At 48.4% G+C, this 25,400-nt stretch overlaps 1 protein-coding gene and 1 long non-coding RNA gene across 3 annotated transcripts in view; one reads left to right on the forward strand and one right to left on the reverse strand.

The window, feature by feature from the left end:
- The window catches only part of LOC115085871 (oocyte zinc finger protein XlCOF6-like), a 34,123-nt gene extending 24,950 nt beyond the window's left edge, over positions 1-9,173 (reverse strand). Inside the window, exons 1-2 of one of the 2 annotated variants that reach the window (XM_029592398.1) lie at positions 8,977-9,173; positions 2,052-2,178 (exon numbers count right to left, since the gene is read on the reverse strand). In XM_029592398.1, the coding sequence (XP_029448258.1) occupies positions 2,052-2,178; positions 8,977-9,000 (151 nt within the window). In that variant the 5' untranslated portion in view covers positions 9,001-9,173. Of the gene's footprint in view, positions 1-2,051; positions 2,179-8,976 lie in introns of those variants that run through there. The other variant, XM_029592399.1, reaches the window with a different exon arrangement.
- A 261-nt stretch (positions 9,174-9,434) lies between these two features.
- Positions 9,435-20,064, forward strand: LOC115083729. The gene is made up of 3 exons (XR_003854390.1): positions 9,435-9,785; positions 17,889-17,966; positions 18,068-20,064. It is a non-coding gene; the product is annotated as an uncharacterized LOC115083729 (long non-coding RNA).
- Positions 20,065-25,400: the final 5,336 nt, after the last annotated feature.

Below are 25,400 nucleotides of genomic sequence, written 5' to 3' on the forward strand. Positions count from 1 at the left end.
GCTGACGTCAGATTGAAATCTGATCCGTCTCCAACTATCAGGAGTACACTATACCCATTGGTCCTGAGTCCATCTGCTACACACTAGGAAAAGAGGGAATACAGTAAGTTCTTCCATATCCCTCTCCGAACATGTAACAATACATACATGAACTAAGAGTGCCCTGCTAGAGATTTATGGCCTTTCAAACTAACAGAAATCCTACTGGGGTCAGGATTTCCTGCACTCTATCTGATCAGTCCTGAAGAAGGGACCTGTGGGGTCTCAAAAGCTCAAGCACCAAAATAATCAGTCCAATCTCTCCAGGACGATACAGGTCTGAGCCCTCTGCTGGTCAGGTTTACTACGGACTCTAAGAGAAAATCCATTCCTCAGACCCTTCTCCCAATGTCAGGAGTCTGTCTGTCCTTCCACAGACTGCATCACAACCTCATCTCCTCATTTCCTCCTGCTCGCTACAATGACTAAGAAATACTTTCCCTTTCTACACTTTCCCTGTTACACTCCTCTCCCACCTCCTCTCCCACCTCCTCTCCCTCATTTATCCCCATCCCCCTCCTCTTCCTCACTACAATTACTAAGAAATACTTTCCCTTTCTATCCTGTTACACTCCTCTCCCACCTCCCCTCCCTCATTTATCCCCATCCCCCTCCTCTTCCTCACTACAATTACTAAGAAATACTTTCCCTTTCTATCCTGTTACCCTCCTCCCCCACCTCCCCTCCCTCATTTATCCCCATCCCCTCCTCTTCCTCACTACAATTACTAAGAAATACTTTCCCTTTCTATCCTGTTACCCTCCTCCCCCACCTCCCCTCCCTCATTTATCCCCATCCCCTCCTCTTCCTCACTACAAATACTAAGAAATACTTTCCCTTTCTATCCTGTTACACTCCTCTCCCACCTCCCCTCCCTCATTTATCCCCATCCCCCTCCTCTTCCTCACTACAATTACTAAGAAATACTTTCCCTTTCTATCCTGTTACCCTCCTCCCCCACCTCCCCTCCCTCATTTATCCCCATCCCCTCCTCTTCCTCACTACAATTACTAAGAAATACTTTCCCTTTCTATCCTGTTACACTCCTCTCCCACCTCCCCTCCCTCATTTATCCCCATCCCCTCCTCTTCCTCACTACAATAACTAAGAAATACTTTCCCTTTCTATCCTGTTACACTCCTCTCCCACCTCCCCTCCCTCATTTATCCCCATCCCCTCCTCTTCCTCACTACAATTACTAAGAAATACTTTCCCTTTCTATCCTGTTACACTCCTCTCCCACCTCCCCTCCCTCATTTATCCCCATCCCCCTCCTCTTCCTCACTACAATTACTAAGAAATACTTTCCCTTTCTATCCTGTTACCCTCCTCCCCCACCTCCCCTCCCTCATTTATCCCCATCCCCTCCTCTTCCTCACTACAAATACTAAGAATACTTTCCCTTTCTATCCTGTTACACTCCTCCCCCACCTCCCCTCCCTCATTTATCCCCATCCCCTCCTCTTCCTCACTACAATTACTAAGAAATACTTTCCCTTTCTATCCTGTTACACTCCTCTCCCACCTCCTCTCCCTCATTTATCCCCATCCCCTCCTCTTCCTCACTACAATTACTAAGAAATACTTTCCCTTTCTATCCTGTTACACTCCTCTCCCACCTCCCCTCCCTCATTTATCCCCATCCCCTCCTCTTCCTCACTACAATAACTAAGAAATACTTTCCCTTTCTATCCTGTTACACTCCTCTCCCACCTCCCCTCCCTCATTTATCCCCATCCCCTCCTCTTCCTCACTACAATTACTAAGAAATACTTTCCCTTTCTATCCTGTTACACTCCTCTCCCACCTCCCCTCCCTCATTTATCCCCATCCCCTCCACAAATCCCTGTCCCCCACCTCCCACCTCCCACCAGCTATTACTGCTGCCTCTGCAGCATCCCCAGTCCCAGCTGACTCAGGGAACAGAAGACCCAATTTCATTCAATCATGAAGTAATATTCAGTGCTCCCCCTCCTAAAAATATGAATTTCTTAATAAAAGTCCCTCCTTACCCAGCGATCTGAGGGTCTGATAATTCTCCTTCATCACCTCCTTGTAAAGCTCCTTCTGCCTTTCATCTAAACCCTCCCACTCCTCCTGGGAGAAATAGACAGCGACGTCCTCAAAGGTTACTGGGTCCTGAAACACAAACCAGAAACACTCAGCACCCTCTGCATCCTGTCCATCAGGTGAGACTCAGCAGGGCAGGGTGGAGATTTCTGGGAGTACAAAATTCACAGTCCCCTCACACACAGTCCCAGAGCAGGATTATATTTCAGGAGACCTGGAAATGCTGGGACTCAGCAGGGCAGGGGGAGGCATTTCTGGGTGTATATATTTCACAGTGCCCTAAACACACAGTCCCAAAGCAGGATTACAGCAACTGGGAACCAGTACCTTTGAAAATATTTAGGAGTATATTAATGTTATGGTATACGTCTATGTGTTGATATTGGTTTGACATGTTTTAATAAAGCATTTATTATATGTATATTGTATAATTACGGCTGATAGTGTGTATAATTTTGATATAGTTGTGGCAGTGAATCCATTATGTTTACCTTCTTCTAGTATAGTAACAAGAGGCTGAATACCATATGGGTTCCAGGTGGGTTTTTTTTTTTTCAGGGATTTCTGGTTGGCATCACAGCAGTGCATGTAAATATAATATAAATGATACTTTTACCTCAGAATCCTGAACTTTGTTGTCATTTTTTCTGTAAAATGTTATTATAAATGCATAGCTCTTTACTGCCTGTGTGGATCGGGTGGTGATGGTGGGGGCTCTGTGCAAGGCTATAAGGTTGGCTGCCTAGGGCACCCAATACCCTTGCACCAATCACGTGTTCCGGAGGTGGTGGTGGTGTGTGTGTCAGTTTTTAAAGTTTGTATCACTGGAGGGAGCTTAATAGCAGGTAATGGACTTCTCCTCCAAGAACTTATCCAATCCTTTTTTAAACACAGCTATACTAACTGCACTAACCACATCCTCTGGCAACAAATTCCAGAGTTTAATTGTGCGTTGAGTGAAAAAGAACTTTCTCCGATTAGTTTTAAATGTGCCCCATGCTAACTTCATGGAGTGCCCCCTAGTCTTTCTACTATCCGAAAGCGTAAATAACCGATTCACATCTACCTGTTCTAGACCTCTCATGATTTTAAACACCTCTATCATATCCCCCCTCAGTCGTCTCTTCTCCAAGCTAAAAAGTCCTAACCTCTTTAGTCTTTCCTCATAGGGGAGTTGTTCCATTCCCCTTATCATTTTGGTAGCCCTTCTCTGTACCTTCTCCATCTAATAAATATATTAAAAAACAGTGGACCCAGAATATATCCTTAGGGTACTCCATTATTCATTTTTCTCCAGTGGGAAATGTTACCAAATGTTACTCTCTGTTTTCTATCTTTTAACCAGGTCCCAATCCACAATAGGACACTTCCCCGTATCCCATGATTTTTTAATTTCCTAAGAAGTCTCTCATGAGGGATTTTGTCAAAAGCTTTCTGGAAATCCAGATACACTACATCAGCTGGCTCACCTTTATCCACCTGTTTCTTTATGCCCTCAGACAAAATGTAGCAAATTTTACGGGTCCACTATGAAAAGAGAGAGGAGGGAGGGTACGCTTTGGACTCTCAATAACGCGTTGCTGGGGAGACGAATCTTTTTGCTCTCCAATAGTGGAAGCAATAAACGAGGACGTAGACCTTAACGGTGTGGATGACATAAGCCCCCTCCCTCTTTGGGGGAAGACCTAAAAGCAGTAATAAGAGCGCACATAATCTCCAGGGCGGCCTATCTGAAGAGGGTCAAACTTGACAAACAAGAGGCGGCTAAAAGCAGAGATAACATCTTTGCAATAGGTTCAAAGGAGAACCTTGACTAAGTCCAGTTATAAGCAACTGCAGAGAGCCAGAAATGATTTACAGGCACTGGAAACTGAGAAATTGGCTCTTCAACTAACAGGCCCGGAAGACAAGGAAGATCCACCAGTTTTTCATGAACGTCATCTTTAATGGCGCTCGCTCGAAGCCATGCTAAGCGGTGCGCTGCTATGGCATTGGTTTTTGCTGACGTATCAAAGCTTTCATATACTGAGCGAATGAGGTGACGTAGGCCCTCCTCCATGTCATGGAACTCCTGTGGGAATCAATCGTCCGGGGACGAGGACTGTAACAGAGGCTTAAGGGACTGGAGGCATTCATACAGATACTGCGTCACATAGAATTGGTGGTGCTGGATCTTCGCGTTTAACATTCCCGACTGAAATGTTTTCTTGCCGAAATAGTTAAGATATTTGCAGTCCTTACTGGGGGGGGGGGGGGGGGGGGGTATTCGAGTGGAGCCTAGATTTCTTTGCACTCTGTATTGTGGACTCCACAACGATGGATGCCTGAGGGAGCTGGACCATTGAGTAAAACGGTGACTCCCGCATGCAGTAATTGAGATCCGTCTTTCAGGAAGTTGGTTGTCCCGAGAAGGGACTTAGATTGTAAGCCCTCTGGGGATAGGGAAATACCTACAGTACCTGAATATAATCCACTTTGAAGTGCTGTGAAAAAAAAAAGGGGAATTCCCATGCTTTGGTCATTACAGAATCTAAGACCTCATGGGAAGGCAATGCTGTAGGTTCAGCAGGAGTGTCCAAAATTTCTAAGATTCCCATCAACTCCTGCCTGAGGTCCGGGCCCTTCCGCATCTCTACATCCAAGCGATGGCCCACTTTCTCCAGGAATTTGAGTAGAAGAGATCCTCTGGGGGGGGAAACGGGCTCAGGTGGAATTTCCGCGGGATCTAATGGGTAATCTATGGAGGAGCCTGGTGAGGAGGACGGCTGGGGGGAGTCCTCTGCAGGAGGAGACGGCTACCGAGGTTGATCGACGGAGGAAGGTCTTGGGCCTGGGCTGCTCCGCAGTGACATTGGAGCGTCAATGGGCCTTTCGGGCGGTTGTTGACTTTGCTGTTCAATGGATGTTAAGAACTGAGTCAGGATCGTAGAGATCTGCGACATGGCTTGGGAGGCTAAGCCTGCCGCAGGGGGTGACCTTGGTTGGGTTGAACTCCACTAGGGGGTATTGCTGCCCACAGGATGTCGCTGTCAGGGCTCCTGGGTTGAGTGATGTCCACAGGGGGGCACCTGTCCTTTTTAAACAGTGGGTCCTGAAGGCTTGATCCAGTTCGGCGGTGTGAGGCCATGGAGAGGCCAGAGAAAACATCTGGTGAGGAACTGCAGGAGATTCTGGGAGAAGAAAGATCCCCCTCTGAATCGATGACAAGAAGAGGAGAAGGCTCCCTGGGCCGTTTATGTCCCGAGGTGTGTTTCTTCAGTGGCCTGGAAGCTGCCTTCATCGGCTGCGTCGGTGCTGACCCCTGTCGCAGTGTGGCGAGTCGAAGGGGCTTGCCTGGTGGTCGAGGCATCATAAGTTTGTCGGTGGGGTTTTTTTGTTTTTTTTTTGACAGAAATAACGCTTTCTCTGAGAGAGAAGTAGAGCTCCACGTGCACTCAGTCGCGTGGAAAAAAAATGGACTGAGGAGACTTGGGGAAATGCAGGAAGATAAAAGCAGGAACACCTCACTGACAAAGTTCAGTGATCTTTGAGAGCTCCGCCACCTAGTGGCATGGAGGACGTCCCAGACAGCACGGCTAATTTATGCTGCTTATCTACAGGAAAAGAATGGGACTCAATATTCTAGCTTTTAGTAAAGTTTTCTTCGCTCCCTATAGAACTCGGACTGATCAACTAAGTCCACCTTCCAGGTAATTTAAGAGGCACCTGCGAACATATAGGAACCTCAGATCTATGCTTTTCCCTACACATTCCACCTTCCTAAATCCAGGAAGAGAGATGGGCTGATTGAGATGAAATCCCAATACCACCTTGGGTAGAAAGGTGGGTACAGGTCTGTCACTTTTTCCTTTGAAAAGGATAATTACAGACCCCTGCAGGACAGCGACTGCAACTCCAAGATCCTTCTGGCTGAACCCAGGGCCACTAACATCGCTGTCTTTAGTGATGGGATCAGAAGGAGCTCTGACCAGCGCCTTCAGTACCAAGTTCAGGTCCCCTGGTGATACTATGACCTTCTGAGGAGGTCTCACCTGCTTTGCTCCCCTGAGAAAGCGCACCACATCTGTGATAGCAGCTACCGAGATCCCTCTGCGTGGCCCTCTGAAACATGCAGTCTCTGCCACTTGCACCCTCAATGTGTTAACCGCTAGCCCTTCCTGTAGAAACTGCAGGATTGAAACAATCTCTGCTTTTATTGGGGCCAACCCTCTGCTTTTACACGAGGCTTCGAAAACGGTCCAAATGCGAGGAATATGTGAAGGAGGTGGACTTCTTCCTGGCCTTTAGAAGGGTCACGATTACTTGGACTGACAACCTTCTTCTGTTAAACCTTCTCCTCTCAACAGCCAGGCCGTAAGAGGAAGTTTCCCGAGTTTGCCATTACTACTGGCTCCTGCTTGTGTGCTGCTATCCCTTTGAATGAGATCGGCTTTGCCTTCTTCATTCTTATCAGATCTGTGTATCAGGGAGGTCTTGGCCAGTCTGGTGCTATCAGGACCACCCGGCCTGGGTGTTGAGAAGTCTTCCTGACCATCTTGCCTATCATCAACTGGGGGCGGGAGGGTGGGGGGATGTATGACATCTGATTTGCTGGTCACGGTTTAGAGAGTGTGTCCACTCTCTAAACCTGTTCTTTCCTTCGGCTGAAGAACCGACTGGCCTTGGTATTCTCTTTTGTTGCCATTAAATCCCACTGTGGGGTGCCCCATGCACCTGTTATGAGCACGAACACCTCTTCCGAAAGTCGCCGTCTCCTCTTATTTTCTACGTCCCCCTCCGTTTATTGTGGGACCAATCCTGAGAGAATATTTTCTTTTCTTTTGTTGTTTCTTGTATAATTTCATATTGTTTCTTTTTAAAGTTTATTCTTTGTATTTGTTTTGAAAATTTAAAAATAAATAAAAATATTTTAAAATATATATATATATATATATCAAAGGTTTCCATGCACAGGTGGTGAGCCTCTTTCAATGGAAAGGAGGCTCTAGAACGAGGGCTCATGAGATGAGGGTGAAAAAGGGGTAGATTCAGGAGTAATCTTAGGAAGTATTTCTTTACAGAAAGGGTGGTGGCTGTGTGGAACAGCCTCCCAGCGGAAGTGGTAGAGACATATGCAGTGTCTGAATTCAAGAAAGCATGGGAGAAATACAGGCGATCTCTAAGGAAGCAATGAGGATTAAAATATTAAATTAATTGTGTGGATGGGCAGACTTGCATGGGGCATGGGATCTTTTTTTGATGTCATGTTTCTATAGATCTGTGGATCATTCCTTTGTACCCAGATGTTTTGTAAGCAAACATTTAATTTCAGGCATTTGGGATTACTATAGATTTTTTAAGGATAGTATGTTTTTAGTTACTTGCAAAACATCTGGATACAAGGAATGGTCCACAGCTGTCCTGGTAGAACATTCTATAGAGTGGGCTCAGGTACAGAAAATGCTCAGCCTAGCCTCGGTTAGATGTACTGGTTTTGGAGATGGAATTTAAAGTAGGTCCTGATTACTAGATCGTCAGTTCCAAGAAGGCTGATAAATTTTAAGCACTGTCTGTGCCCTTTAATTCAAGGCCTTACAGATAGTCAAATTATTTTAACATTTTTTTTTTTACAGGGTGATTGGAAGCCAGTGTTGTGATCACAAAACTGATGTGATGATGAAGTCACATTTTACTGTAACATTTTGATAGTATTCTTTGAGAGGCTAATGTAGACCGAATTACAATAATTCAGCCTTGAAAACAATGTACAAAATCTGATAATAGATACCTTGGCATTTCCTTGACTCCTCCACCACTTCTTCCAATCTGAAATAGCTTTTGTCAGCTCTGCTGTAGCCATGTGACTGATCCCACACCATCAGTACTATGCTCCTCCTCCTACCCAGTGAATTACCACCACTACAGTAAATGCAGCTTCCACCACCACGTCTGCAACTGGTTCTTACTACCAGCTACTTCTGGCACAATGATGTACAATAAACAAATGGGAACCAAACAGATAGGGAGCACAATTTTATGTCCACAGATTAAAGCTGTTCCTGTCAAATGCCTGACTCCAGATTTTAGGTGAGTTGTTAAGATGTTACTATGTCACTCCTTTAGTTTTATCATTGACTACACCAAGTTTTTTCTTTTGTATCTTCTGCTCCATTTTTCCTGCAGCCTTTATGTCCATCTTTAATTTTCTAAAATTCTATTTTTCTTCTAGGTTTGGTCCCTCCCAATGGTTTTCCTGAAATGCACCCATGTCAGGGGACCCCCAACTTGTCAATACTGAAACTACTTACTAAATATCTTAATAAAGCCTCTTTGGAACAGCTTTAATTTGCAGACATACAATTTTGTTCCCAGTCACATTGTGTTTTGGGTTTCTTCCACAGTAAACAAAGCCACATGGTTTTGGCTGAAGTGGTGGGGGCACAGAAGGCTGACAGCAGCAGCAGCAAGTAAAGCAGGGAAGAGGTACTGGAGAGCTGGAGAAGAAAATGAGAGGAAGGCTATACTGCAGGATAGGGAGAGTGAGCAGGCAGGAAAGAGAGGAGAGGGAGGAGATTAATGAGGGAGGAGAGACTGGTTAGTTAAAAGATGGACTAAAGGGGGAGACTGGAATGAGATGAAGGAAGGGGGGGGGGGGGGGAGACAGATTGGGGGATAGGTCCATGAATACTTATTATCAAGTGCAGACTCCAACGTCTATTCCTTGCAGAAACCAATATTGTATTAGGATTTGCCGGATACACCCAGTCGACCAGGGCAGGAGAGAGGATGCCGGGCTCGATACAGCATTGCGCCGATCCAGCCTGGCGTTTCTTATGTTCTTAGTGTTTATACAGAGAGGGCAGGAAGTTGGGAAAAGCAACCGCCTACCTGAGCAGAAGCTCCTGCAGGCATTTTCCTCGTCGCTTTTGCAGATTTCAGGATTAGAACTGAATTGGGGGGGGGCTCTTCCTCGGGCTGGGGAAGAGCTGTTTGCCTCTTGCTCTTAAAGAGGGAAAGTAAAGCTGATAATCAGACTCATGACATCACACCGGAGGAAGGGCAGCCCTACACTGTGGGCACAGACTGATGACATCACATAGGAGGGGCGATCTATTCACTGTGGGCACAGACTGTTGACATCACATAGGAGGGGCGATCTATTCACTGTGGGCACAGACTGATGACATCACATAGGAGGGGCGATCTATTCACTGTGGGCACAGACTGATGACATCACATAGGAGGGGCGATCTATTCACTGTGGGCACAGACTGATGACATCACAGAAGAGAACAGGAGCTTTGCAATCAGTGTTGCCAACCTCGCTTATTTACCGCGAGATTGGGCTTCTTTTTCTAGTCATTCGCGGTTTTTTTTTTTCCGATTCGCTAGTTGCTTTTAATTGGGCTATTTTTTCTGCCAGTCGCGGTTTTTTGGGCTTGATGGGCGGGACTTATGTCCTTATGCTCTGATGTTACAGTGATTGGCTGCTGCTGCTGCGATGAAGCCTGTCCATAGCAGGCACACCCTATCCCTATAGTGCAGCAGTAAGCCAATCAGAGCAGGATTCAAATAGTGAGCTGCAAGCCTTGTTGATGGATACCCCAGGAGCACATTTTTGTTGGCAGACCTGGAACGGGAAGGCCAGCAGCAGGGCAACAGTAAAAGGAATCTTCAGGCCGTGCAGCTACAGCCAGGTATCAGGAGGGGAGGAATTAGTATGTTGGGAGGGGGAAATGACAGTGTGGGGGGCCAGCGATGTGCTGAGAGGGGAATGAATGAGAGTGTGGGTGGCCAGAGATGTGCTTGGAGGGGGGTGGGGAGAGGGGAATGAATGAAAGTGTGGGGGCCAGGGATGTGCTCGGAGCCGGGTGGGGAGAGGGAAATGAGTGAGTGTGTGGGGGCCAGGGATGTGCTCGGAGGGGGGTGGGGAGAGGGGAGAGAGTGTGTGGGGGCCAGGGATGTGCTCGGAGGGGGGTGGGGAGAGGGGAGTGAGTGTGTGGGGGCCAGGGATGTGCTGAGAGGGGAATGAATGAGAGTGTGGGTGGCCAGAGATGTGCTTGGAGGGGGGTGGGGAGAGGGGAATGAATGAAAGTGTGGGGGCCAGGGATGTGCTCGGAGCGGGGTGGGGAGAGGGGAATGAGTGAGTGTGTGGGGGCCAGGGATGTGCTCGGAGCGGGGTGGGGAGAGGGAAATGAGTGAGTGTGTGGGGGTCAGGGATGTGCTCGGAGGGGGGTGGGGAGAGGGGAGTGAGTGTGTGGGGGCCAGGGATGTGCTCGGAGGGGGGTGGGGAGAGGGGAGTGAGTGTGTGGGGGCCAGGGATGTGCTCGGAGGGGGGTGGGGAGAGGGGAATGAGTGAGTGTGTGTGGGCCAGGGATGTGCTCGGATAGGGGAATGAGTGAGTGTGTGGGGGCCAGGGATGTGCTCGGAGAGGGGAATGAGTGTGAGGGGCTGGTATCTTATTTCCTAGCATGTAGACAGATGGACTCAGGACCAATGGGTATAGTGTACTCCTGATAGCAGTTGGAGACGGATCAGATTTCAATCTGACGTCAGCCCCTAGTACATATACCCCTGCAGGAAGTGCAGCTCTTCAGTATTTTCCGTCTCCAAAGCAGTTAGGGACTATCTGCATGCTCTCTGAGCGTTAGAACCAAAATTCAAGGAAAAACCCAAATTTAAGAAGAAAAGTTTACCTGAAGACTAGCCCCGCTCTCCTGCGGTGATACCCTCGGGTCCCTCCCCCAGTTGAGATTCCTGAGGTGATTTCCGTGGTCCCTCAGAGGTGAGCCTCGATCCGGTGACCAAACCTCAGCAGGGACTTAGCCCCCGATTTCGGGCACGGCTGAGAGGCAGCGGGTGCATTCCTTGAGCGCGGTGGTGAAGGTATTTGCCCCTGCAGACAGAGACCGCCCGGGACGAAACCGGGAAGCGCCGAAGACAAGGTAAGGTAGAAATCTTCTATGTAAACGGTCTCCGAGGATCGAAGAGGAGCACAGGCCGCCGATCGGAGCCAGTGCCGCCGGGTTGATCCGCTCTAGCAGGGCTATGCCCCGGCTGTTCCCGAGGGTCTACCCACGTGGAGACCCTCCGAGGAGGTTGCCATATTGCCCGCATGCTCGCCGTCGCCATCTTGACCCGACTCACCTCGCCGTTCAACACGAGTGCACAAATTGAGCTAGGCGCACAAGTCCCTTGTGCGCATAAACTTAGGCGCACATAATACCTCACGCGCATAAGTTGCGCGCACGGAACAAGGCGCATATCTGCGGCTAGGCGCACATCTCAGCGCACATCTCCGCACATATCTGAGGCGCACTGAAGAGCACAAGAGCTCACGCGGCCACAGTCATGGCACCTCCAGAGTCGGGCATAAAAGCGCAAGGCCTCTGCCAAGCATGCCACGTCAGAGCCGCACAGAGCGAGGAGGCAGACGCCCTGTGCGCACAGTTGGAGGAGGCCCTGGGGGATCCAGGCCAGGGCCGTTCCCAGCCAGGGCCCAATGCTAGCTCTTCAGGGGGCACCCCGGACCTAGCAGGCCCCAGGGAGTCCACCCCGCACTAGGGGACTCCCAGAGAACCGGCGCCCCTCAACTTAGACCCAGCTTCGATATCCTGGGTGGAGCTGTTCAAGGGGATTCACGCCTTTGTCAGGATGCAAACTGAACCCCGGGAGGTCCAGCCTCCGGAGGACCCTCATGCCCCAGGACCCTTGAGGCCTAGGCCCAGGTCCACACCGTCCAGAAGTTCCGCCTACGGGGACACAGACCACTCTGAAGAGGAAATTGAGCCCCTGGAAGAAGGGGAACTCCCCCCGGGGACAGAGCCTCACCGAACCATGAGACGCTTCTTCACAAAGGATGAGCTCCCGGACCTAGTATCCCAATGTCTAACGGAACTCGCTATCCCGGGCCAAGGGCCCTCAAGGGAACCTAGAATGAACCCCCTGCTGGAGGGCCTTCGTCAGACGTCTCGCCATTTTCCTCTCTTACAGGTGGCACAACAGCTAATTGACCTAGAGTGGAATGCTCCAGAGTCCTCATTCAAAGGGGGTCGAGCACTGTCGGCCATGTACCCCCTGGACCCAGCGACCAAAGAACTCCTGGCGTGCCCTAGGGTGGACGCCATGGTCTGCGCGGTCGCTAAGCGCACTACCATCCCTGTGGAGGGAGGAGCGGCGCTCAAGGACGCTCATGACCGGTGCCTAGAAGCCTTGCTAAAGCAGTCATTCGAGGTTGCAGCTCTGTCCCTTCAGATTGCGGCCTGCTGCACCGTGGTGACGCGTGCCTGCCTATCTCAAGCCAGGAACAGCACCCCGGGAGAGGACATGGAATTAACTCTGTCCTTTCTCACCGATGCGGCTTCCGATCTAGTGCGTACAACAGCCAGAGGAGTCTCGTCCACTGAGGCAGCCAGAAGACAGCTCTGGCTCCGAAATTGGTCGGCGGACGCCTCTTCCAAGACAAGTCTAACAAAGATGCCCTTCAAAGGATCCCTCCTCTTCGGCAGCGAAATAGAGAAACTGGCCAACAAATGGGGTGACTCCCATTACCGCGCCTGCCGGAAGACAAGACGAAGAGAAACCAGCGTCCCTTCCACAGATCCGCCAGAGGCAGAAGCTCACAGCGCTTCAACCCTTTCAAAAGCAACTATCGAGCAGCCCGCCCTACAGGCAGGAACCAGTCCTTTCGGAACAAGCACACCAAGAGAGGAACCAGCGCGGGTGCAGGCTCCGGCCGCACCCCGCAATGAGAATCAGCCGACCCATCCAAGGGAAGATGCTATAGGGGCAGACTAGCCTTATTCTACCGCAGATGGGTTGAGATAACTATGGACAAATGGGTCCTGGCCATCCTCCAGGAGGGGTACTACCTGGACTTCATTCGAACTCCCCCCGACAAATTCGTGGAATCTCCCTGCCATGACCCCCTCAAGAGGGCGGCAGTGGAAGCTACACTGAACAGGATTCTGACCCTCGAGGCCATAACCCCGGTGCTTATACGGGAAATGAATACTGGACATTTCTCCATTTACTTCATCGTACCCAAGAAAGAGGGCACATTCAGGTCCATCCTGGACCTCAAATCTGTCAACCGCCACCTAAGGGTTCCCCGCTTCCGCATGGAAACCTTACGATCCGTCATACGGGCAATACAACCAGGAGAGTTCCTCACATCCCTGGATCTGTCGGAGGCCTACTTACACATCCCAATGCATCAGGAACACCAGCGCTTCCTACGCTTCAAGGTCCTGAATCGTCACTATCAGTTCCGGACACTACCCTTCGGGTTAGCCACAGCACCCCGGACGTTCACCAAGGTAATAGTAATAGTGGCGGCAACACTCAGGAAGGAGGGAATCCTCGTTCATCCCTACCTGGACGATTAGCTGATTTGGGCGAAGTCACAGGAGGAAAGCCACCAAGCAACCAGCAGAGTCATAGCACTACTGGAAAGCCTAGGATGGGTGGTCAACATAAACAAAAGCTCCCTGCAGCCCGCACAGTCGCTGGAATACCTAGGAGTCCAATTCGACACCAAGGAAGACAAGGTCAGCCTGACCCCCGCGAGGAGGTCAAAGCTGCGGGGCCGGCTTCAGACCTTGCTGAGCGTTCCTCGTCCCACAGCATGAGATTACCTGCAAGTCCTCGGACTGATGGCGTCCACATGAGACCTCTACAGCACTCACTTCTAACGCGGTGGAGTCCACGGTCCCAGAACTACACCGTACGCCTTCCACTCCCGGGCAGCGTCCGGACCCAGCTACGGTGGTGGTTGCAGAACAGCCACCTGAGCCGGGGATCAAGCCTATCCTCCCCAACCTGGACCCTGCTCACCACAGATGCCAGCTTACACTGATGGGAAGCACACTGCGAAGAGCTGACTGCCCAAGGGCAGTGGAATGCAGAAGAGGCGGGATGGAACATCAATCACCTAGAAGCGCGGGTAGCCAGATTAGCCTGCCTGCGGTTTGCCGCCCATAGACTTCGAGGCAAAGCGGTCAGAGTGATGTCAGACAATGCCACGACGGTGGCCTACATCAACCGATAGGGCGGAACCAGAAGCCAACAGGTGTCCCTAGAAATAGACCTCCTGATGGCGTGGGCGGAAGCAAATCTCCAGGAGATCTCGGCCGTCCACATTGCCGGGAAAGACAACATCGCGGCAGACTTCCTCAGCAGAGAAAGTCTAAATCCAGGAGAATGGAAACTGTCATCCACAGCCTTCCAAATGATAGTGAATCAGTGGGGGATCCCAAACATGGACCTTCTGGCAAGCAGATCCAATGCTCAAGTACCCAGATACTTCAGCCGCAGACGGGACCCGCAGTCCCAGGGGATCGATGCCCTGGCCTCCGGAGACCCTTCTATACGCCTTCCCGCCGTGGCCCTTGCTGGGCGCAATCATTCACAAGATACAGCGACACAGGGGACTAGTTCTCCTGGTGGCCCCGGATTGGCCAAGAAGACCCTGGTACGCAGACATGAGAAGACTGCTGGCAGGGAACCCACTACCACTGCCGCCGCACAGAGACCTGCTCCAACAAGGTCCGATCCTTCACGAGGACCTGACTCAATTCTCGCTTACGGTCTGGCCATTGAGAGGGCTCGACTGAGGAAGAGTGGATACTTGGGGGCAGTAATAGATACTCTCTTCCGGGCACGCAAGTTCTCCACATCTCTAACGTACATAAGGATTTGGAGAGTCTTCAAGGCCTGGTGCGAAGACCACAACGTCAAGCCACGCCCCTCCAGAGTTCCCGTAATCCTGGAATTCTTACAGAATGGGCTACAGAAGGGTCTGTCCCTCAATTCCATCAAGGTACAGATAGCAGCATTGTCATGCTATGGCTCCAGGAGCGAGGACGACAGCCTAGCCTCGCACCCGGATGTATCACGCTTCCTGAAAGGAGTCAAACACATTCGCCCACCTCTAAGGTGGACGGTACCTCTGTGGAACCTCAACCTCGTCTTGGAGTTCCTAGCAGGATCCGCCTTCAGACCCCTCCGAGGCCTACCTCTCCTTCTGTTAACCTTAAAGACAGTGTTCTTGCTGGCCGTGTGTTCGGCCTGCCGCATCTCGGAGCTACAAGCACTGTCCTGCCATGAACCGTTCTTCAGATTCACCCCGGGGTCCATCCAACTACGCACAGTTCCCTCCTTCCTCCCCAAAGTGGTCTCACACTTCCACCTCAACCAAACCATCGCACTACCAACGATGGACGGCGTGAAGAACTCTGGAAAAGACCGTAGCCTACGTCACCTCGACATCGGCAGACTCCTAGCCAGATATTTGGAAAGGTCGGAACCGGTACGAAAGACAGACCACCTTTTCATCCTTCACAGCGGAAAGAGGCGAGGGGAAGCGGCCTCGCGGGCAACCATTGCCCGCTGGATCAAAGAAGTCATTAAGGCGGCCTACGTAGAAGCAGGAAAACCACCACCTCTACAAGTCAAGGCCCATTCAACCAGAGCCCAGGCGGTGTCCTGGGCAGAGACTAGAATGCTGTCACCTGCGGACATCTGCAGAGCGGCAACGTGGTCCTCTATCCACACTTTCTCCAGATTCTACCGTCTGGACGTACAGGCTCAGGAGGACACGGCATTTGCAAGGACAATTCTAAGTGGGCCAAGGGCAGCCTCCCACCCTGTAGGGGAGTAGTTTTTGTGCATCCCATTGGTCCTGAGTCCATCTGCTACATGCTAGGAAATGGAGAAATTACTTACCTGATAATTTTGTTTTCCTTAGTGTAGACAGATAGACTCGGCATCCCACCCTGGGCTGCCCTGAGGCATTGTGCCAATGAGTTACGGGTAAGCCATGTCTTTATTTACCTAAGATGTCCACCCTGCCCGGTGTCGACGCTTTCCGGTTGAGTACACTGGCGGTCTCCAGCTATAGTCAACCAATCAGTTCAAGTTAATCAAGTTTAATCGAGTTTAAACGTTCTAACAGGTTAGTTAAGTTAACCATAATATGAAGTTAATCAATCAGTCAGTCACATATATATCCACAACGCTTTTCAAGGAAGAATACTGAGGAGCTGCGCTTCCTGCAAGGGTATGTGTACTAGGGCAGTGATGGCTAACCTATGACACGCGTGTCGGAGGTGACACGCTGAGACTTTTGCTGACACGCGCAGCGTTGCGTGGACTATCGGGAATTTTTTTTTTTTTAATCTGCTGTGCCGACCCTTTAAAACTAGTTTTTTAGTAGCCCCCCCCCCTCCCAATGCCCCCGGGCGCAGCGACAGGCAGATAGGCAGGGCCGCGGCCTGAAGAAAAAGATCACGTTTAAACGCACTGATGCTCCTCCTCCTTCCTGCCTGTGCGGCCCCGGAAGTAAACGTTGCCGGAGCCACGTGGGCTGGAAGGAGGTGAAGCATCGGCGCGTGCAGAAGAGAAGCAGCGCTTGCGTTTACGGGCAGCCGCGAATCCCAAGTCGCAGCGGCCCGAGAAGAGGAAGAGGCCTGGTAGCAGGGCTGCCGCAGAGCCCATCCTGCGGCGACCCGCGAAGAGGAGGCCCAGAGGTGAGAGAGAGGCTGAGGATCTGTATAGGGTGTGTGTGTGTGTGTATGAGATGAGTTGAGAGATTGTGTGTGAGAGTGAGGACTTGAATGTTTGCAGAGACAGCATGTGAGAGTGAGAGAGAGCCTGTGTGTATGAATGATTGTATGAGAGAGAGCCTGTGTGTGAGAGAGAAGAGCATGTGAGAATGAGAACCTGTGTGTTTGAGGGAAGAAGATGGAGAGAAAAGAAACAGAAAAAAAGACAATATAAAAGGAATTGGCAAAAAAAATAAGAAAGGGAAGGTGGGAAAAGAAAGGAAAGGTGGGAAAAAAAGCCTGTGACCAACTAATTAGAAAATGAAGATCAGACAGCAAAGGTAAAAAACAAAATAAATTACTTTTTAGTGATTGGCACATGTAATCTTTGGGAATTTGCAAGAATAGCACTTTCTCTATGCAGATCTCAATGTACGAGATCAGCATGGAGAAAGTGGAAGCCCACGGGGCCTGCACAGAGGAGGCAGCAGAATGAGCTTCAGTGTCAGTAGCAGCAATCTGCACCTCCCCAATAGCCACGTGGCAGCAGTGACAGTGGCAGCAGAGGAATGAGAGAGGCTCTGAGGTTGCTGGCAAAAGAGAGGGGGGTCTGCCTTTAGTGTGTGCATGTGTATGAATGGGAGTCTGCATGGGGGTGTATGTGTGCGAATGCATGGGTGCCTGCCTGGAGGATGGAGCGGGAGTGGTGTGCAAATGAATGGGAGCCTGCCTGGGGTTCAGTGTGTGTGTGAGGGAACCCGTGAGTGTGAGAGCATGAATGTGTATGAGAAAATCCAGGGGAGTGAGAGTTTGGGGAGGGGGAGAGAGTGTTTTAATTGAAGATTTAGCCAATGAAATTCAGCAAAAAAAAGTCACTAAGCAGGTAAGGTAAATAATTGTTTTTGCTTTATTAATCAATACAGAACATTAAAATTATAACTTTTTGTTATTATTAGAGCTACAAATATCACAAAATTATGGATTTTTCTAGAAGTGACACACCACCCGAGTTATGCTCTGTTTTTGTTTATGAATTTTGACACACTGAGCGCAAAAGGTTGGCCATCACTGTACTAGTGGCTGACGTCAGATTGAAATCTGATCCGTCTCCAGCTGCTAACAGGAGTACACTATACCCATTGGTCCTGCGTCCATCTGTCTACACTAAGGAAAACGAAAATATCAGGTAAGTAATTTCTCCAATTTGTTCTACTCCACTTGATTTCATCTATTTTTTTTCTCATTTCTTCCCTGTAGCTGATCACCTTTTTATAAAAAAACAAACAAACCCTTATTTTGACAAAAAGAAAGCTTGTCCATACCTGCTGACTACAGGTAAAAAAATGTGACATGGAAACTTGTAATGCTATTTTTCTACACCACTTATGCTTTCCTCTAATTTTGCTTTTTTTTTCTTTCATTTCTTCTCCCTGTAGAAGATCACCTCTGTAAGAAAGCCAGTCTATACCTACTGTTTCCGTCCTTGGCTGCTACACTACTAAATGGTTTTAATCTACTATGGCTACAGTAAAGAACTGGGCTAAATACAGTAAAAAGTACTGCAAAGCGTGGGAAGAGGAACGTGAACTAAAAGCATGGATTCAGCCTGTTTTCAGCAATGAGAATAAGGCTACGTGCAAATTTTGCAAGTGTGACATTCGTGCACATCATGCAGACCTTCTGCAACATGCTAAAACAGAGAAACATGCGAAAAGCTAAGCTCCTTTGTCATCTATGCGACTCACAGACATTGGTGTTTCAATTTCACGTGTTTTGGGCTTGTCTTTTTGGAAAAAAGTGCTTGTTCTTTCATGAAAACCTGGCAACCCTGCTTTGCATTAAGGACGCAGACTATTTGACATCGCAGAAGAGAGGAGCGTTACGTTTAGGGTTTGCACTGATGACATCACGGAGGAGGCGGGGTCTTTACATGGAAAGCACAGGTGATGACATCACGGAGGAGGCGGGGTCTTTACATCGAAAGCACAGGTGATGACATCATGGAGGAGGCGGGGTCTTTACATCGAAAGCACAGGTGATGACATCACGGAGGAGGCTGGGTCTTTACATCGAAAGCACAGGTGATGACATCACGGAGGAGGCGGGGTCTTTACATCGAAAGCACAGGTGATGACATCACGGAGGAGGCGGGGTCTTTACATCGAAAGCACAGGTGATGACATCACGGAGGAGGCGGGGAGCTTTAAACCGAAGGCAGAGACTGACTCAGTGTTGCCAGTTTAGAGATTTTATCACTTGAGTTTGAGACTTTTTTTTCAACTAGGGATTTTTAGAAATATGAATGGGGCAAGAGGCTAATTTATTATCTCTATTTTTAAAACTTTAGGAACAAATGTGGCGTCTTTTTTTTTTTTTTTAGGGCTTACTGATGACGTTTCCGTTTCCACTGACCAATCCCACGCGGGAGGCGTGGAAATGGAAGGCAACTCCGGTCCTAGGAGAGGGAGGGGGGAAGGCTTTCTGCGCTCGGTGTGGAGAGGTGACAGCAAGTGCAAGAACCTCCGGTGCCGATGCCCAGGCTGGCAGCCTTTTAGCTAAGCCCAGAGGAGGGAGGGAGCACCCTTTGCCCGTGGTAGAAAGTTTTTCCAGTGAATCCAGTGATTTTCCTTATGTAGGAGTTGGCAACACTGGTAATGACATCACGGAGGACGATTTCAGTTGCAGCAGGTGTTGGAGGGGATGGAAGCTTCCTTTTCTCAGAGATCTTCACAGAACAGGGGTGCACAACCCTTTTTTTTTTTTTAAGAGCGTGGAACTCTTTTTAACCTGCAAAACGTTTCCTGACCCCACTCGTTTCACTTTAATTTTTGCATGCAGTTATGTAGCCTATGTAAAAGTTAGTAATGTAATAATAATGGGATGCACCCATGGCTCTTTTTTTGGAATGTACCTCCCGCCTCTTGGCCCCTTCCTGAGTGCCTTCCCTTCTTCCCCGTGTCCGTCCTTCCACTTTTGCCCTCTGTCCCATGTTCTCTCCCTCCTGACTTCCACTCGTGGTCTTTTCCCCTCTTCCCGCACTTCCCCTCACCCACGACATGTCCTGAACCCTCTCCTCCAGCCCTTTTTCCTCCTGTCCTGCTTATCTTAATCCATTTCCCCTTCCCGAATGCCTTTTTCTCCTGACCTCTGTTGCCCTTCCTCTCCTGCCCCACATCCCCTCACCCATGGCCCCTTGCTGAATGGCGTCTTCCCTCCTGCTGTGTCCCCATCCTCTCCCCATGGCCCCTTTTCCTTTTGCTACTCTTCCCTCACTCTTGGACCCTCCCCAAATGCCTTCCCTCTTTCTGTCTGTCCTCTATCAGTCCGATACGTTTGGACGCGCGTTTTCGATGCGCTAGCTTTACCCCTTATTCAGTAAGGGGTAATAGCACGTCGAAAACGCGCGTCCAACCCCCCTGAGACTATTAGTTATTCCCGCGCGATTCAGTAAGTAAAATGTGCAGCCAAGCCGCACATTTTACTTTCAGAAATTAGCGCCTACCCAAAGGTAGGCGCTAATTTCTGCTGGCGCCGGGGAAGTGCACAGAAAAGCAGTAAAAACTGCTTTTCTGTGCACCCTCTGACTTAATATCATGGCGATATTAAGTCGGAGGTTCTGAAAGTTAAAAATAATTAAAAATATTAAAAAAAAATTTAAATCGTCCCGCGGCTCGCGGGTTGCAAACAGGACGCTCAATTTTGCCAGCGTCCGGTTTCCGAACCCGTGGCTGTCAGTGGGTTTGAGAACCGACGCAGACAAAATTGATTTTGTCTGCCTCGGTTCTCAAACCACAAAAGCCACAGAGGCATTCACGGAGCGGGATGCCAGTGGCCAGTGGTTGGTGTTCCACCTTCACGGAGCGGAAGGATGGAGGCCTGCCATCTCCCAATTTAAAAAAAGAAAAAAAACAAACAAAAAACAGGGATGGGTTCATGGGCTATAGGCATTACCAATTATTAGGCTTATTCAATTACCAATTATTAGGCGTTTCAATATTTGATGATAGTTAATGTGACTTTCAAGGCATGCTTCACTTTCAATGCATATCCAGCATAGCTCCCTGCTTCAACGGCAGGGGAGAAGAAAAACTGATACTTCACGCATATCCAGCATAGCTCCCTGCTTCAACGGCAGGGGAGAAGAAAAACTAATACTTCACGCATATCCAGCATAGCTCCCTGCTTCAACGGCAGAGAGCTGTGCTGCCGCTTACCCAACTAATCAAACTTAACATTTCACTTGGAAGCAGCTCCATCACTGCTCTCTGCATTAATGGTGAGGATGAAAGGGAAATAGAACCTAAGGTTACTAAAAGCCAAGAGAAACAGATAAGTATGAGAAAAAAGAAGTGCGAAAGCTTGCTGGGCAGACTGGATGGACTGATTGGTCTTCTTCTGCCGTCATTTCTATGTTTCTTTGATTGTCGGCTGTCAAACCTGCTGACAGCCGCTGCTCCTGTCAAAAAAAAGAGGCGCTAGGAACGCGCTAGTGTCCCTAGCGCCTCTTTTTAGCGCGGGCCCTAATTTGAATAATTTTATTTACTGAATCTCGCGCACAGGAGAGTGGCCTGTGAGCGGGCTGGGAGAGTGCCCGCTCTCCTGCGATGTTTACTGTATCGGCCTGTATGTCCCTTTTCCCCTCCCCCCAGTACTTTCCATTCTCCCTTTGACTCTCTTCCCCTTCCCTTCCTGTCCTCTCTCCTGCCCTGCCCCTCCCCTCCCCATGACCAGGAGATTTTCACCTCTTAGTTTCCTCCCCTCCACATTGTGCTAACAGAAAAATTGTTGATTTAGGCTGGTGAGCAAACTGTTGGAGGAGAAGGGCAGATACCGGCTGCCTCCCATCCACTCCACTTCCTTGACTCAGCCCAGACAGGAAAAATCATCAAACTGAAAGGAAAGCAGTTTTCCAACCTTTGTGCCTGTGGTTACATTTCCACTCACTCTCTTTTTATTCTGGGTCTTTTTTTGTTTATGTTCTCTCTGCCTCCTCATTCTTTCTCTTTTAAAACTAATGTACCGTCTTCGTCATTTCTTTAGCATTTTAAATAAATTATATTGTGTTTCAATAAAACAAACTGACATTTCTACAAATGTGGAAATATATTGAATAAACAATGTTGGCTAAGCAGACTTGGATCCTCCTGAATAGTACACGAAGGAACATCAATCATTCATTAGCCAATCAGATTATAATGTATTTCTCTACAGCAGTCCAGTGGGGTGAATTCACTTGGGATCGCCAAAGGTCATATGCATACAGAATGTGAGATCTGCTAATGGTTCTTTCACATAATACTTAAGAACATAAGAACATGCCATACTGGGTCAGACCAAGGGTCCATCAAGCCCAGCATCCTGTTTCCAACAGTGGCCAATCCAGGCCATAAGAACCTGGCAAGTACCCAAAAACTAAGTCTATTCCATGTAACCATTGCTAATGGCAGTGGCTATTCTCTAAGTGAACTTAATAGCAGGTAATGGACTTCTCCTCCAAGAACTTATCCAATCCTTTTTTAAACACAGCTATACTAACTGCACTAACCACATTCTCTGGCAACAAATTCCAGAGTTTAATTGTGCGTTGAGTAAAAAAGAACTTTCTCTGATTAGTTTTAAATGTGCCCCAAGCTAATTTCATGGAGTGCCCCCTAGTCTTTCTACTATCCGAAAGAGTAAATAACAGATTCACATCTTCCCGTTCTAGACTTCTCATGATTTTAAACACCTCTATCATATCCCCCCTTAGAAAGTACAGGTACTAAAACGAGGACCACAGTGAATTTCTGAAGGTTACGATGCTGATGAAGGAGGGGAGCACAGACCAGTATTCATCAGGAAATTCTTTCAGGATCTCCCTGTAACGACGTCTCCATAGTCTTTTTTTTCTGGAACATTCTTACATCATTTGCCTGTCAGTCACAGGTGATGCATAGATTAGGGGAGTCACATTGGATTTTTTCTGAAATTTTTCCATAAGAACATAAGATTTGCCATGCTGGGTCAGACCAAGGGCCCATCAAGCCTGGTATCCTGTGGCCAATAGTGGCCAAACAAGACAAGTACCTGGCAAGTACTCAAACATTAAATGAATAGATCCCAAGCTACTACTCCTTATTGATTAATAGCAGTTTATAGACTTCTGCTCTAGGAACTTATCCAAACCTTTTTTAAACCCAGTTACACTAACTTCCCTAACCACATCCTCTGGCAATGAATTCCAGAGCTTCATTATGCATTGAGTGAAAAACAAAATTTCCAATTTGTCATAGAGTGTCCCCTAGTCCTTGTATTATCCGAAACAGTAAATAACCGATTCAAGTCCTTTCATGATTTTGTAGACCTTCATCATCTCTCCCCGAGTATCATGGTAGCCCGATATTTGTAATAAACTCAACAAAGACTCCTACCACCTTCAGCAGGGATGGATTTAGGATTTTGCTGCTCTTGGGCACTTTTGGTGCTCTCACTCTCCCCCATCTCCAGTCAGGGTCTGTTACAGATTAGCACAGGGGTGTTCTCTGCAGAATGTAATTCAGCAGAGCTGAAAGGCAAAAAAATCTTAGCCAGCCTGCTGCTCCTAATTGTTTGATGCCCTAGGCACAGGCATAATGGGTGCCTATTGATAAAACCAGGGTTGACCTTCAGTTCTAGGGACACGCAACCTCAGCATGCACCAGTCCTCCTAAATTACCCAACGAGCATGGAGGAATCCTCCAGTTTTCATGTCCAGTTCCTCAAGATATCCATGAGGCCAGCCCACCTTTCCAAAACTGTATCATAATGCAGAGATTGCAGGTTTCTCAATAGCCTATATCCTATTTCATGCTGTCAAGGCACTCTGCAAACTCAGCTTCACTCCCCTATAATATTCTCTACCGATAGTTCACGCTGAATTCTTCCACTATAAATGTGCTCCTGCTCCAGCTCCCCTAATCTTGCAGTTTTCAGTCGGGGAGGTGTTCTCAGCCCTGCTTAATCCTCCTGCAAGGAAAATTTCCTTAGCACATTTGTCCAAGCTAAATGTCATCCCTATGTCAGCTGAGAAACTCTTCACCATACAAAGGTTTTCTGCCAAGGGAGCATCACGAGAACAGGAGAGCTTCAATCATCAACAAGTAATAAGTGAGATACTGTTACCCTTCTGTTCTGTCATCAAGATGCTACCAGAATTAGGCTGGAGAGATTTTCTATCTGCATCGACTGCAGTGAGCAGCTTTTAGATTGTAGGCAAGCAGGCCAGTGGTGGATGGTTCTTGGGGGCATCACTTGGCTCTCCCCTCAGGTAGGAGAAGGTTTCTTCCCATTTCTGGCCACCGTGCAGTCACTTCTGGCTTTCTGATCCATTGGATTCCTCAGTAAGCCAGATCTTGATGGAGAGAGGTGAAATAGTTGAGCCAAAAGTTGGGCACTGCATCAGGGCCAGGGCACTTCCAATTTGGGCCTACTTTTATCCTGGCTTCCTGCTCAATCGTTGTAACTTCAGGTTATTCCTTAGTATTGATGTTTGCCTGTTCTATATTCCCCTGTGTGCCGGGCAATCATTCAGTTTCTCTTTTATGCTCTCCAGGATCTTCATACAAATCTCTCCCAAACTGTTCTCTTTCTTCTTTGGTTGGTGGTTTTTTTAAACTGCACTAATGTTCCTTCCCAATTTCCTACTGAACCGCTTCAGGTTCTCTTTAAATGTTTGATTTTGGTGCTTCTTCTTTCTGTTTCCTTCTTACCTCCTCAGCCTCTGCCCTTCCGCTGTTATTTTCAATTTATTATTAAATAAAACAAAGGTAAGATCTTCTTCTATTAATGTCGCATATCTTAGCTTTATGTTGTGGATCTTCCTCAATACTTTCATTGCCCTCGATCCTTTAAGCTGTGTGTCTATCAATGATGCCTCTGCAAGCAGTGATTTTATTTTCTCTTTTATACATTTTTTCCAATGGGGAGTTGGCATCTGTCTCCTGTCCTTCTGTTCTTGTTGGCAAGATTCTCTCAGTAATAGGTTTTGCTGCACAATATTGTATCTGATTTATATCCCTAACATCAATAAATGGTTCCTTAACATGGATTATGGCTCCATTAATGTCACTTATTATGCTTCTAACTTTGGTGTTACATTTACTATCGGTAATCTTTCCCTCTCCAGGACCCCAGGATACCTGCCTGTAAGGTGTCCAAGTCTGCCCCAATGAAGGATAAGGTCTGAGATGGGACTAAGTAGGATTTCTCGTAATTGACAAGAAACCCTAGAGAAAGCAGAGTTTGAATTGTTAGGGTCAGGGAGGACCGAGCAATTTGCTGGGTTGGGGCCCTGATTAACCAATCGTCCAGATAGGGGTAGACGTGGACACCTTCCTTCCTGAGAAAAGCTGCAACCACCACAAGGCATTTGGTGAAAACTCGTGGTGCGGATGCCAGGCCGAAAGGGAGCACTCAGTATTGGTAGTGATTTCGGCCTACTAAAAAACGGAGGTATTTGCGATGAGACTGAGTTATCGCAATGTGAGTATAGGCATCTTTTAGGTCTAGAGAGCATAGCCAGTCCCCTCTTTGCAGCAGAGGGAGGAGCGAGCCCAGGGTTACCATCTTGAACTTCTCTTTGTGAAGGTACTTGTTGAGGGCCCGTAGATCCAGGATTGGTCGAAGTCCTCCTGACTTTTTTGGGATCAGAAAGTACCTGGAGTAGAACCCTAGTCCTTGTTGTGAGGGAGGAACGGGTTCTATAGCGTTTGACTGGAGGAGAAGGGAAACCTCCTGCTCTAGAATAATAGA

This window comes from Rhinatrema bivittatum, chromosome 2, assembly GCF_901001135.1.
Source record: "Rhinatrema bivittatum chromosome 2, aRhiBiv1.1, whole genome shotgun sequence".
Taxonomy (NCBI): domain Eukaryota; kingdom Metazoa; phylum Chordata; class Amphibia; order Gymnophiona; family Rhinatrematidae; genus Rhinatrema; species Rhinatrema bivittatum.